We start from the raw sequence: 13,622 nt of genomic DNA, 5'->3' as shown, positions 1-13,622 counted from the left end.
TCATGGCAAATCGACTAATTAGAAGAGCAGTAAAGCAAGGAGAAAAGAGCCATCGTGGGGTCCCTACTGCCAATGGGATTGATACCGGTCCCTTCAACAAAGAGCAAATTGATCAACTTTTGTAGCTGTTAAAATCCAATTCCTCATCTAGTATTTCTAGTGTTTCCTTGGCACACACAGGTAGAAAACCTAATGCCCTTTCTTGTCTTCATTTCTCTCCATGGGTTATAGATTCCGGAACCTCTGATCATATGACTGGTTCTTCTCATTTTTTTAATACATATTCTCCTTGCTCTGTCAATGAAAAAATCAAAATCGATGATAGTAGTTTTCCCCCATTGCAGGCAAAGGGCTTATTAAACTGACTGAGAATATTAATCTCACTTTTGTCCTTCATGTTCCTAACTTAGCCTACAATCTTTTGTCTATTAGTAAACTGTGCAAAGATTCTAATTGTCGTGTTACTTTCTTTGACTCTCATTGTGAATTTCAGGACCAGACCTTGGGGACGATGATTGGGCGTGCTAGGATGATTGAAGGTCTTTACTACTTTGATGATATCTCTGTTGGTAAAAAACAAGCTCAGGGCATGAGTAGTACTAGTTCAATTCCTGTTCCAAACACAATTATGCTATGGCATCTTAAACTTGGTCATCCTAGTTTTGCCTATTTGAAAGATTTTTTTCCTAATTTGTCTAAAGGAATAGATTATTCACTTTTTCAATGTGACAATTGCATCTTGGCAAAAAATCATCGTTCTACATATTTACCAAGACCTTACCATGCTTCCAAACCTTTTTATATAATTCATAGTGATGTTTGAGGTCCATCCAAAATTTCTATTCTTTCTGGAAAACGATGGTATGTTACCTTTATTGATGATTATACACGTTTGTGCTGGATTTATTTGATGCAAAAAAAATCTGAAGTGGAATACTTATTCAAAAATTTTTACACTATGATTGAAAATCAATTTCAAACCAAAATTGGTATTTTACACTCTGACAATGGCACCGAGTATTTTAACAAGCACTTGGGGGATTTTTTGAAAACAAAAGGTATTCACCACACATCTACTTGTCGGAATACTCCTCAACATAATGGCATTGCTAAACGTAAAAACAAACATTTACTCGAAGTCGCCCGTGCCATAATGTTTTCTATGCATATTCCGAAATATTTATGGGGTGAAGCTGTTTTCACGGCATCCTATTTGATAAACAGGATGCCCACTAAAGTATTAAAGTACAAAACACCTCTTGAGTGCTTGAAAGAAGTGTTTCCCCACACTCAGTTACATTCGGATCTTCCTATCAAAGTTTTTGGATGTACTGTGTATGTTCATATACCTAATCACCTTCGTTCCAAACTTGACCCTAGGGCTGTCAAATGTGTTTTTTTGGGTTATGCCTCACATCAAAAAGGCTATAAGTGTTATGATCCTCACACAAAAAAATTCTTTATCAATATGGATGTTTCGTTTTTTGAAAAACAACCCTATTTTTCCCAAAATTCTTTTCAGGGGGAGAAACATGGAGTTGAAGATAATTTTTGGGATGTTTCTGTCCCACTTCCAAACGCAATTTGCCCTACTCAAGAGCCACATGGTTCCAATAATGGTCACTTAGGAGATTCTGGTTCTAGTTCTTTGGTGCCCGGTGAAAAGGTTTCTCATGCAGGGGGAGAAGTACTACAGACTGATCATCATCATCTAAATTTTGAGCTTCAGGTTTATACTAGGCAGAGATTTCATCAAAGGAACAAAGACCTGAATATCAACTCTGCACAAAAACCAGTTTGAAAACCTGAGCAATGGCACTGTAAGTTCAAGAAATCCCATTTCAACTTCTAGTTTACTTCCTTCAACTGTGTCCAATAGTTCCCCAGTTGATTCTTCTACTATTCTTGATCTCGATGTTCCTATAACCATTAGGAAAGGTGTCAAAAGTTGCACTAAGCATCCTATTGCTAAATATCTCTCTTACCATAGACTATCAAAAAATCATAAAGCTTTCACATCTAGGATTTCACACTTGTTTGTTCCAAGGAATATACAGGAAGCTTTGGATGATCCGAATTGGAAATTAGCAGTCATAGAGGAGATGAATGCTCTAAGGCGAAGTGGCACTTGGGAGATAGTTTATTTACCCAAAGGCAAGAAAATAGTAGGGTGTAAATGCGTGTTTACAATAAAGTGTAAGGCTGATGGGAGTGTTGATAGGTACAAAACTAGACTTGTGGCTAAGGGCTTCACCCAGACTTATGAATTGACTACCAGGTGACCTTTGCTCTTGTTGCTAAAATAAACTCTATCAAAGTCCTATTGTCTCTTGCAGTAAATTCAGATTGGCCTCTACACCAATTTGATGTCAAAAATTCGTTTCTTAATGGTGATCTTGAAGAGGAGGTCTTCATGAGTTTGCCTCTGGCATTCGAAAAGAAACTTGGGAGTGACAAAGTATGTAGGCTGAAGAAATCCTTGTACGGTCTCAAACAGTCACCAAGAGCATGGTTTGAACGCTTTGGAAAGGCAGTTACTAGTTATGGCTTCCTTCAGAATCAGGCAGATCACACTATATTTTATAAACACTCAAAAATTGGTAAAGTTACAATTTTGATTGTTTATGTTGATGACATTATTTTAACTGGTGATGATGAGACAGAGTCAACAGCCCTTAAGCAGAAACTTGCGAAGGAGTTCCAAATTAAGGACCTGGGAAGTCTAAAATACTTTCTTGGAACGGAGTTTGCGAGATCCAAAGAAGGTATTTTTGTCAATCAGAGAAAATATGTTCTTAATCTTCTTGGAGAAACAGGTTTGCTCGGTTGCAGGATGTCGGAGACTCCCATTGAGCCTAATGTGAAACTACAAGCTGCTAAAGCTGATGAAGTAAAGGACAGAGAACAATATCAGAGACTTGTGGGCAGGTTAATCTACTTGTCTCATATGCGACCTGATATTGCTTTTGCAGTTAGTATGGCAAGTCAGTTTATGCACTCACCAGGGCTAGAGCATTTCGAGGTGGTCTACAGAATCCTAAGGTATCTAAAAGGGACACCTAGTAAAGGGTTAATGTTCAAGAAACATTGTCACCTGCAAGTTGAGATTTACACTGATGCAGATTGGGCAGGAAGTGTTGATGATGGGAGATTTACCTTAGGCTACTGTTCTTTTGTTGGGGGTAACCTAGTCACCTAGCGAAGCAAAAAACAAAATGTAATGGCTAGAAATAGTGCAGAAGCAGAGTTTAGAGCTGTTGCCCATGGAATTTGTGAGAGAATGTGGATCAAACGAATACTTGAAGAACTGAAGTTTTCTCATTCAGTACCTATAAAAGTCTGTTGTGACAACAAGGCTGCCATCTCTATAGCTCATAATCCAATGTTGCATGACCATACAAAACATATAGAGGTGGACAAACATTTTATCAAGGAGAAGATCGATGTTGGAGTAATATGCATGCCATACCTTCCAACAATCGAACAAATTGCTGATGTTCTAACTAAGGGTCTTCACAAGAAACAGTTTGATAAACTTATTGGCAAGCTGGCTATGGACGATATCTACAAACCAGCTTGAGGGGGAATGCTGGAATTATGCTCAATTAAGGCTGATCTCTAGGATCAGTGTTTTATGTAAATATTATGTAAATATAGAAAGGCAATAATGTAAATTAGGATGGTAGGATGCTGTCTATTTTTTCTTTCCTTCTTTGCTAATAATCCTCTCCTTAAAAGAGGATATTGTACACATTCATTTTGTATTCAATCAAGACATTGTCTTTGATAATTTCTAAGTGAAACCATTGGAACTTGTTTACTCCGATTTATGGGGACCTTCTTCAAGTTTGTCCATAGAGGGCTATAGATATTATATCATCTTTGTTGATGCTTCTACTCAGTATACTTGGGTTTACCCTTTAAAACTTAAGTTTGATACTCTTTCTACCTTTATTGCCTTCCATAAATTTGCTAAGCTTCAATATCATTCAAAACTCACAGCTTTACAAATTGATAATGGGGGGGAGTTCAAAGCCTTTTTGCCATGTCTTAAAAGCCATGGAATTCGACCAAGATTTTCATGTCCTTATACCCACTAGTAAAATAGAGTAGCAGAAACAAAGCATCAACACATTGCTGAAATGGGTTTAACTCTTTTACCATACACACTCTCATATGCCTCTTAAATTTTGGGTAGATGCTTTCCAAACTGCAGTTCATACGATTAATTTGCTTCCTGCTTCTTCTATTTGATTTTGCACTCCATTTGAACTGTTGTATGGCAAATCATCGAATTATCTTTTGTTACAACCTTTTGGTTGTGCTTGTTTTCCCTTCCTAAGACCCTATAACAAGCACAAATTTGATTTTCATTCCACAAAAGGTGTGTTCCTAGGGTATTGTCACTCTCAAGCCGAGTATAAGTGTCTACATCCCTCTGGGAAAGTTTATATTTCAAGACATGTTCAGTTTAATCCAAATGAATTTCCTTTTCCTTCATTGTTTACTTTTTCTAGTACTTCTTCTTCTTCAACCAATGGACCTGGATATTCTACTTCTTTTCTTCAATCATTTCCTTCCGGTTCTTCCTCTCTGACAGTAGCACAATCCTTAAATCCTTCCTTGTCACCTGTTGTTTCACATTCTAATGCCCCTAGTGTTCCTAATGTCGTGCCTATTGAAAGGGACCAACAGCCCATTCGTTCTTCTCCTCAAACCAAACCTAGTTCTTGTCCTCAAACTAAACCTAGTTCTACTTCTAAGTCCACCTCTCCTCATGCCTTAGTGAGTAGTCTAGAACCTTATTTAGTTTGTGAGGCTTTGGTAGATTCCCGACGCTTGCAGGCTATGAAGGAGGAATTTTCAGCCTTGCAGCGCAATCATACATGGGATCTTGTCCCGTTTTCTAATCAGATGAATCTTATTGGAAGCAAATGGGTTTTTCAGGTGAAATATAAATCAGATGATTCCATTCTTAAATACAAAACTCGCTTAGTAGCTAAAGGGTTTCTCCAAACACCCGGTATAGACTATGGTGATACTTTTAGTCCTGTGGTGAAAGCTCCAACAATCAGGGTTCTGTTTTCTCTAGCTGTTACTTTTGGTTGGGACATCCAACAAGTGGATGTCAATAATACTTTCCTAAATAATGACTTAGAAGAGACTGTGTACATAACCCAACCAGAAAGATTTGTGGATTCTAAGTACCCTTCTCATGTATGTAAACTGTGTAAATCTCTTTATGGTTTGAAACAGGACCCTCGTGCTTGGTATGTGAAGCTAAAATCTGCTCTTCAACAATGGGGATTTACCAGGGCAACATCTAATGCATCTCTATTCATTAAACGTATTGCTGCTTATGTGCTCTTTCTCTTAGTATATGTTGATGATATTCTCATAACTGGTTTTGATTTTTCAGTTCTAAAGGCGTGTATTCAAGATTTGGAGAGTACTTTTGCTCTGAAAACTCTAGGATTAGTTAATTATTTCCTAGGGTTTGAAGCTTTTAGAGATGCAAGTGGGCTTTATTTGACTCAATCTAAATATACTCTGGATTTGTTGAAGAAAGATAATATGACTGATTGTAAACCCTGTGCAACTCCTACATCATCTGGATTTTGTCTTACTAATGACGGTGAAGTGTTTTCTAATCCCTTGTTATATCGAACTCGCATTGGATCTCTTCAATATCTAACCTATACACGTCCAGACATAGCCTTTGTTGTAAATCGTTTAAGTCAGTTTTTAACTGCTCCTAAGCTGCAGCATTGGACTGCTTGCAAGAGATTACTCAGATACTTAAAAGGGATAGTAGGTTATGGTCTATTCTTCTCTCCATCTCCAAGAAATTTGGCAATTTCAGTGTATACAGATGTTGATCATGCAGGCTGCAAGGTCACAAGGAGATCAACTAGTAGGCTTTGTGTCTATCTTGGGCCTAATCTGATTGTTTGGAGCTCAAGAAAACAAACTGTGGTCGCAAGATTAGTTGGAGAAGCTGAATATAGGGTTATAGCTCAAGGTGTAACTGAGCTTCTATGGTTAAAATCTTTATTCATAGAGTTGGGATATCCATGTAATATTTCTTCTAAACCTATTGTTTGGAGTGATAATTTGGCTGCTAAGAGCATGGCTGAAAAGATTGAAAATGGAGATATTGAAATCAAATATGTGCCCACAGAATATCAAGTTGCTGACATTCTCACAAAAGGATTATCAAAGAGTCGGTTTCAGTTTTTATGCAACAAGCTTGGCTTAAGGTTTACTCCAGCTCACAGGATTTCATGTGTCTCTATAAATGATCAGCAACTAGAAGGGAAAGGGAGTTCTAATTGAAGGGGAATGTGAAAGCATGTTGTATTAGCAGCAGTTAGTGTATTAGCATCAGCACTTATTTCCATTTGATTTATTTCGCTGCTGTATTGGTTATGTTTAACTCATTAAGTCGTGTAAGCTGTTAAGGAGGTGTAAGAGGCTTGTTGTTATATATATACAACAATGCACTTCATTTTGGTTTATGTTTTTCAGTTGATGAAATACGAAACTAGTTGTTCCTCCAAACTCTCTCTCTGATTTGTTTGTATTTAGCCCTAGGGTTTTCCTAAAACCTTTTCAGAAGGACCTGCAAAGCTTAGTGATTCTCTCGATCACAGCTGCAGGAATAGGGAGAATGGAAAACCAGAAACACTCAACTCCCTGAAGGACCGCCCAAATCAATTCAGCTCTACCTGCATAAGACAGGGCAGAACTAGACCAAGCATTGATATAAGCAGAAATCTTATCTATAAGAGAGGCATAGTGATTAACTTTCAACTTGGCAGCAGCTAGGGGAATACCCAGATACAAGAAAGGAAATGAACCCCAAGGGAAGTTCACTATATCTTGGATTTCCATAAGCTCTTGCCCTGAATAGAAGCTAGACTTCAACGCATTAACACAAAGCCCTGACTTGGACCCAAATCTGTCTAGGCAGTGCATAATAATTTTTATTGAAGTAGCATCCCCTCGAGCCATTAGCATGAGGTCATTAGCAAAAGTTAAATGGGTAATCTTTAACTTACCACACCTTGGATGGTAATCGAACTTTGAGTTATCCATGGCCACCTTCAAGGATCTAGATAAGTATTTCAGGCATAGAACAAAATGGAATGGAGATAGTGGGTCCCCTTGTCTAAGGCCTTTCTTGCCTTTGATGAAGCCACATAAGCTGCCATTCAGCACCAGAGAATATGGAGTAGAGACACATTCCATAACCCACTGGCAGAACCTTAAAGGGAAACCCAAGCCTTGAAGAACCTCCTTGAGGAAAGCCTAGTTGACAGAGTCGTAAGCCTCCCTGGATATATATTATTTTATAGTTAAAATTGAGAATGTATACCAAATCTTACGATTCGATTCGATTCTCAATTCATAAAATAAGAATTTCGATTCTCAATTCGAATCTCGATTAAACAACTATGTTCCTTACCATGACAATAAATGATATTTTTGTGTAATAACTCCTAAACAAAAGTGTGAACTGAAAAGCTAGTCAACTTCATAGGTAATATAGGAAATATAGCAAAACGGTACCATTTGGATCCAATAACCTCAAACAGAGTTGCATGCCTCACAAATAGTAGAACATGAAGACCACAGCAATTGCAAGATGCAGATAAGCTATCATAATGACAATGAAATAAGACAAGACAGAATACACACAGTGCAAAGTACTCCCTGTACCAGCGCCTATCCTAAAGAGTTTAGTGACATCACTAGCCTGTCCATGAGTTTCTGGTTTAAACATAATGTGTACCACCCAATAGAACATGAATTCTTTTACCTCGATCCTTGGAAGTAGAGCAAAGAAGGTGTTAAAATTATTAGTATATATTATAGTTATTATATGTGTGTTTTATTTTTGTAATTAGATTAAGCCCATAGGTTTAAAGCCCAATATACTTATTATAAATAACAAGGTAAGAGAGACTAGTCTCTTAGGTTTTTTCTCATAATTATTTTCTCGCATAGTATCAGAGCTAACCCTTAGCTGTCGTGGTCATGGACCAGTACCCTGTTCGATCACCTGGGCATGAATCAGTTACTAGAGAAGCTTCGGCATGGGGGGGAGTGTTGAGAATCCCACATCGCCTCCACAAGGGAGACCTGGGCTATATATAAGGAGGAGAATCCCTCCACTTGTTAAGCTAGCTTTTCAGGTTGGAGTTCTACCTCTAACTTCTCACATGATATCAGAGCCACCAGTGAAGAAAAAAAAACCCTAGCCACGCTGTGTATTTTTTTTCCAGCATTTAGAAACCCTAGCCATCAAACCCTACCATCACTACCCAATACCAAAACCCCACTGTCCGGCCACCATTGGCTAACACCGCCATCACCATCAAGTTCGCCGCCCCTAGATCGGTCGACCGCCGAAGACTCGCCGTCGCCAGACCACCCACGCGCCCCCACAGGCCGTCGCAGATTGTTGCTTCCATCTCCACGCGCCGGCGCGTGACAGCGTGTCCGCCAGCCACTTTTTTCCGACTTCTCCAGATCTGATCGCCGGCGACTCCTCAAGCCACTTCCAGTGTCAAAACCCTCGCCATGTCTGATTTCAGTGACGTCGTTTCTACCGGTGTTATTCCCGCTTCGATACCTGTTGCCCATGCAGCCTCTCAATCCTTTACTGTCTCCAATCTTGGGATAGCCAATATTACCACTGTCAAGTTGATAGGGTTGGCCAATTATCTCTCATGGGCAGCCTCTGTCAAAATGTAGTTCAAAGGGCAAGGGCAAGCAGATCATCTTACCACAAATGCTAAAAGTGTGCCAGAAGCAAATCGGGCTAGATGGGAACAAGTTGATGCCCAGTTATGTAGCCTCCTATGGCAGTCTATTGATCCTTCCATCATGCAACTCTTTCGCCCCTTTGAAAATTGTGTTGATGTGTAGAAGGAAGCTGAAGAGTGTTATACAAACGACATCCAACGTTTGTACACTGTGGTTTCTAATATCAAAAATCTCAAGCAAGAGTCATCCATGGAATCTTATCTGGGGCAGGTTCGGGCTCTCATGCAATAATTTGATGCTTTTCTTCCTCTCACTAAGACCCGCACCGAACAGATTGCTCAACGAGAGAAGTTTTTTATGATTATTGCTCTCTCCGATCAGAAACCAGAGTTTGACGCCATCAAGCATCAAATCTTGACCAGCTCCACTAGCCCTACCATAAAGGACTTTTTCAAAAGGTTGTTGAATATGACAAGTGCATATGGTATGACCTCTTCTTCTCATGTTGTTCCTCCAGCCGAATCTTCAGCCCTTGTGTCTCAGGCTTCAACCATAGGAGAAAATAGAGGATGCAATAATAATCGCTCTCGTCCATAGTGTACCTTTTGTAAGAAACTAGGCCGACTTCAGTATTTCTTGGGTATTGAAGTTGCTCAATCAGGAGATGGTATCTCAATTTCTCAGAGGAAGTATGCACTTGACATCTTAGAAGAAACTGGTATGGTGAATTACAAATCAGTTGACACCCCAATGGATCCAAATATCTGACTATTGCCGGGACAGGGGGAGATTTATTCAGACCCTAGAAGGTATAAGAGACTGGTGGGCAAGTTAACTATCTCACAGTCACTCGTCCTGACATTGCTTTTGCTGTGAGTGTAGTCAGCCAGTTCCTTAGTTCCCCATGTGATTCTCATTGGGATGTTGTTATCCGGATTCTAAGATATATCAAAAGAGCGCCAGGTAAAGGGCTGCTTTATAAGGATAAGGGACACAGATATTTGTTGTTATGCAAATACAGATTGGACAGGATCTCCTTCTGATCGTCGGTCAACTTCGGGGTATTGTGTTCTTGTGGGAGGAAATTTAGTTTCTTGGAAAAGTAAAAAACAGAATGTAGTAACTAGATCCAGTGCAGAGGCAGAGTATCGGGCTATGGCTAATGCAACTTGTGAACTCATCTGGCTTAAACAACTTCTGCAGGAACTCAAGTTTTGTGAAGTGTCTCCTATGAAGCTTATTTGTGATAATCAGGTTGCCTTACACATTGCTTCTAATCCAGTGTTCCATGAGCGGACTAAGCATATTAAAATCGACTATCACTTTGTTAGAGAAAAGCTGGATGAAGGTGTTATTGTTACAGAGTTTGTTAACTCCAATGATCAACTTGCAGATGTCTTCACCAAATCTTTAAAAGGTGCTCGAGTGGAATATATTTATAACAAGCTTGGTGCATATGATATTTAAGCTCCAGTTTAAGGGGGAGTGTTAGAATTATTAGTATATATTATAGTTATTATATGTGTATTTTATTTTTGTAATTAGATTAAGCCCATAAGTTTAAGGTCCATTATACTTATTATAAATAACAAGCTAAAAAAGACTAGTCTATTAGGTTTTTCCTCATAATTATTTTCTCACAGAAAGGGACGAAGTAAAATCTAACATAACTACAGTGACACTCACTTAAATACAATATCCACAAAAAAGCGTGATTCAAAATCAATAAAAACATTGAAAGAATTTCTCACCAGCGAGGGAAAATTCAAGTATATGTTGATTGCAAATGTTTCCAAGTACTGGCGAACAGATGGCAAGTTGTTTCTCTACAAGCTCATAGAAATAGATATTTATCAGGATTCTCAATACATAAATTATAAAGAGCAAAAATGGAGGTGAACGGTGTAAACTAAATTATTATTCAGGGATCAGCACTCCTCGAGTATGTCATTCTATTTCTAGCAATGACCACAAATTATAAGTAAAATAAAACAGCCGCAACTACCCATCTCTATGATTTTATTTATCCAATTAACAATCTTTGCAAACATCTCTAGATTGCAGCCAGCTTATGTTTCTGCATAAAAGATTGCTTATTAACAACATAAAAATGACAGTAATATGCCTTAAGTAGATCTTATCATCAAAGATGGAGATAGTGCACTCATCTGTCTCAAATTGATACCAAAAGATAACGAAAAAGTAGTATCCATGTGCAAGGTCACATATAGCAATAACAACCCAACCAAGTCAAGTCATCCCCTCAACAGATTCTCAAATAAATAAAGAAAAGGCAAGCATATGCTAGATGATTCAGAGAAAATCTTGATTTAATGTTTTTATGCTGCCAAATTTGAAAAACAAAATAGACATTATTAGTATTTTCAATGCATCAATTAAAAAGAGAAAAGCAAGCAGTGAACAATGTAATATCAGATGCTATTCAGGAATTAGCATTGATCAAGCATGGCATTCAAGAAAACTATAAAAATTGCAAGACACCCCTGTTGTTGGTTGTGGCTAACCATCTTCATGATTTCTGCTATGCTGCCAGAAAACTGAATGTGTATTTACTACTGTTGGAAAGATTAAAGGAATTCCCCTTTTTTCTCTCTCATGGCCGGAAACAAGAGGATAAAAGATGAGAGAAATTTAAAAGATGAAGTGATAAGGCTGTTAGAAATAAGGAGATAAGGTAGATAAGATAATTTCAGCAACTCTAGCAGTTTAAAATTCCTAATTCAAACCTGTATATCTGTACCTGTAGTTTAGGAGATATAGATTCCTATTTTTCAGGAGATATCTTGTATGGTAGCGTGTATACATATCTCTCATAGCTGCAGAAATAAATTAGAACTTCCATTTTAATCATGTAAAATTTTGTACTCGAGTAAAACTCTCTTGAATTCTTATACTACTCGACTGATTTTGTTTGGTACTCCAGTAAGTCCCCTTCATCTTCAGTTCATTATGTGTTCATGGTATTAGAGCTGGACATTTCACTGGCAACCTGCAACGATCAATGACAAGCTCAACGCCAAATTCATCTACAGCAGAATCCTCTAAGATTCCTACTGTTTCAAACTTTCAATCATCTTTTGTTCCCCCTCACTCAGAAAATCCCTCAATCCAATTCGCGTTACATAGGCTGAATGGAAGCAATTTTCGAGAATGGTACCAGTCTATTTTGACAGGAGCAACAGCTATGCTGAAAAAGGATTCAACAACTTACAGCGCTTGGAGGCAGAAAATTCTTTCGTAATGGCATGTCTGACCAATTTAATGGAGCGAAAGATTAGGCGATTGTACCTGTTTTATCAAACTGCAAAAGATATCTGTGATCCTATAAGAGAGATGTATTTTGATCTAGAAAACACCTCTCAAAGTTTCAAGGTTTGTTCTGGTATTCGAAACACTCGACAAGGTACAACTTCTGTCACATAATACTTTAATACTCTCTCGAAGTTATGGCAATAGATAGATCTATTTCTCCTCACAAGGTTTATAATTTATAAGCCCTGTTGTACATGAAATCTCTGCCTGGATTTGGGGATCAAGAAGGTTTTGTCAAGGTATGTATACTTAAAAAGTCCCTTTATGGCTTGAAACAGCTTCGAAGGGCATGGTTCACACAGTTTAGTACTATAATGAAACAACTCGGCTATAAACAAGGGCAAGCGGACCACACTCTATTTGTAAAAGGGGGTGAGTAAGGAAAACAATCAATTCTTATTGTTTATGTCGATGATATGGTAATTATAGGGGATGATGAACTAGAAATTGAGAATCTCAAGAAGCTGCGAGCCATTTTCAAAGTGAAAGATCTAGGAGCTCTCAAACACTTCCTAGGCATGGAAATTGCAAGAAGTAGAAGAGGAATCTTTATTTCACAAAAAAAAAAAAAAAACACCCTAAATCTACTTAAAGAAATAGGTAAGCTTGGGTGTAGACCAGCTAGAACACCCTTAGAATGAAATTGGAAGAAGAAAGTAGCTAAGGAAGATCCACCAGTGGATAAGAATAGATATCAACATTCAGTAGGCAAACTAATCTATTTGTCACTTACTAGACCGGATATTGCTTTTAATGTGAGTATTATTAGTTAGTTTATGCATACTCCCACTAAAACAGACTTGGATGCAGTGAATCAAATTTTGAGATATCTCAAGGGAAATCCAGGGTAAAGGTCACTATTTAAAAAAACAGAAGACAGGGTTATAGTTGAGTATTCAGATACAGATTGGGTAGGAGCTGTTGAAGACAAGAAGTCTCCAACTGGATATTGCACTAAAGTCTGGGAGACTCTAGTTGCTTGGAGAAGTAAAAAGCAATCTATAGTAGCTTGCAACAATGCAAAAGCTAGATACATAGCCAGAGCACAAGGAATGGGTGAGCTTATTTGGATACGAAGGTTGATGTTTGATTTAAATCTACCGTTAATTGGTCCTATGAAGTTGTTTAGTGATAGTAAATTAGCAATAAAAATAGTCCACAACTTAATTCAACATGACAGGATGAAGCATGTAAAATTGACAGAAATTTTATTAAGTTTGAGGTAGAAAGTGGGGCTATCACTCTTTCCTATATTTCTACCAAGTCTCAAGAGGTAGATGTTCTTACAAAGGCTTTGTCTAAACCAAGTTTTGATTTGTGTGTGAGCAAACTGGGAATGATTGATACATGTTCACCAGCTTGAAGGGGAGTGTTAGAAGGATTAAAAGGAATTCTCATTTTTCTCTCTCATGGCCAGAAATAAGAGGATAACAGATGAGAGAAATTTAAAGGATGAAGTGATAACGCTGTTAGAGATAAGGAGGTAAGGCAAGTAAGATAATTCCAGCAACTCTAGC

General features: G+C 38.1%; 1 protein-coding gene across 7 annotated transcripts in view; it reads right to left on the bottom strand.

Annotated features, from left to right (window-relative positions):
- LOC127813058 (uncharacterized) overlaps positions 1 to 13,622 on the bottom strand; it is a 148,334-nt gene that overhangs the window by 53,352 nt on the left and 81,360 nt on the right. For all 7 annotated transcript variants that reach the window (XR_008026057.1, XM_052353779.1, XM_052353783.1 and 4 more), the window contains one exon: positions 10,524 to 10,598. Coding sequence is in view for 6 of the 7 variants with exons in the window: in XM_052353779.1 (XP_052209739.1) it covers positions 10,524 to 10,598 (75 nt within the window). In the remaining variant the exon portion in view is untranslated. The remainder of the gene's footprint in view (positions 1 to 10,523; positions 10,599 to 13,622) is intronic.

This window comes from Diospyros lotus, chromosome 11 (genome assembly GCF_014633365.1).
Source record: "Diospyros lotus cultivar Yz01 chromosome 11, ASM1463336v1, whole genome shotgun sequence".
Classification (NCBI taxonomy): Eukaryota; Viridiplantae; Streptophyta; class Magnoliopsida; order Ericales; family Ebenaceae; genus Diospyros; species Diospyros lotus.
Note: the sequence above shows the minus strand (reverse complement) of the source record. Positions and strands in the feature narration are given on the sequence as shown.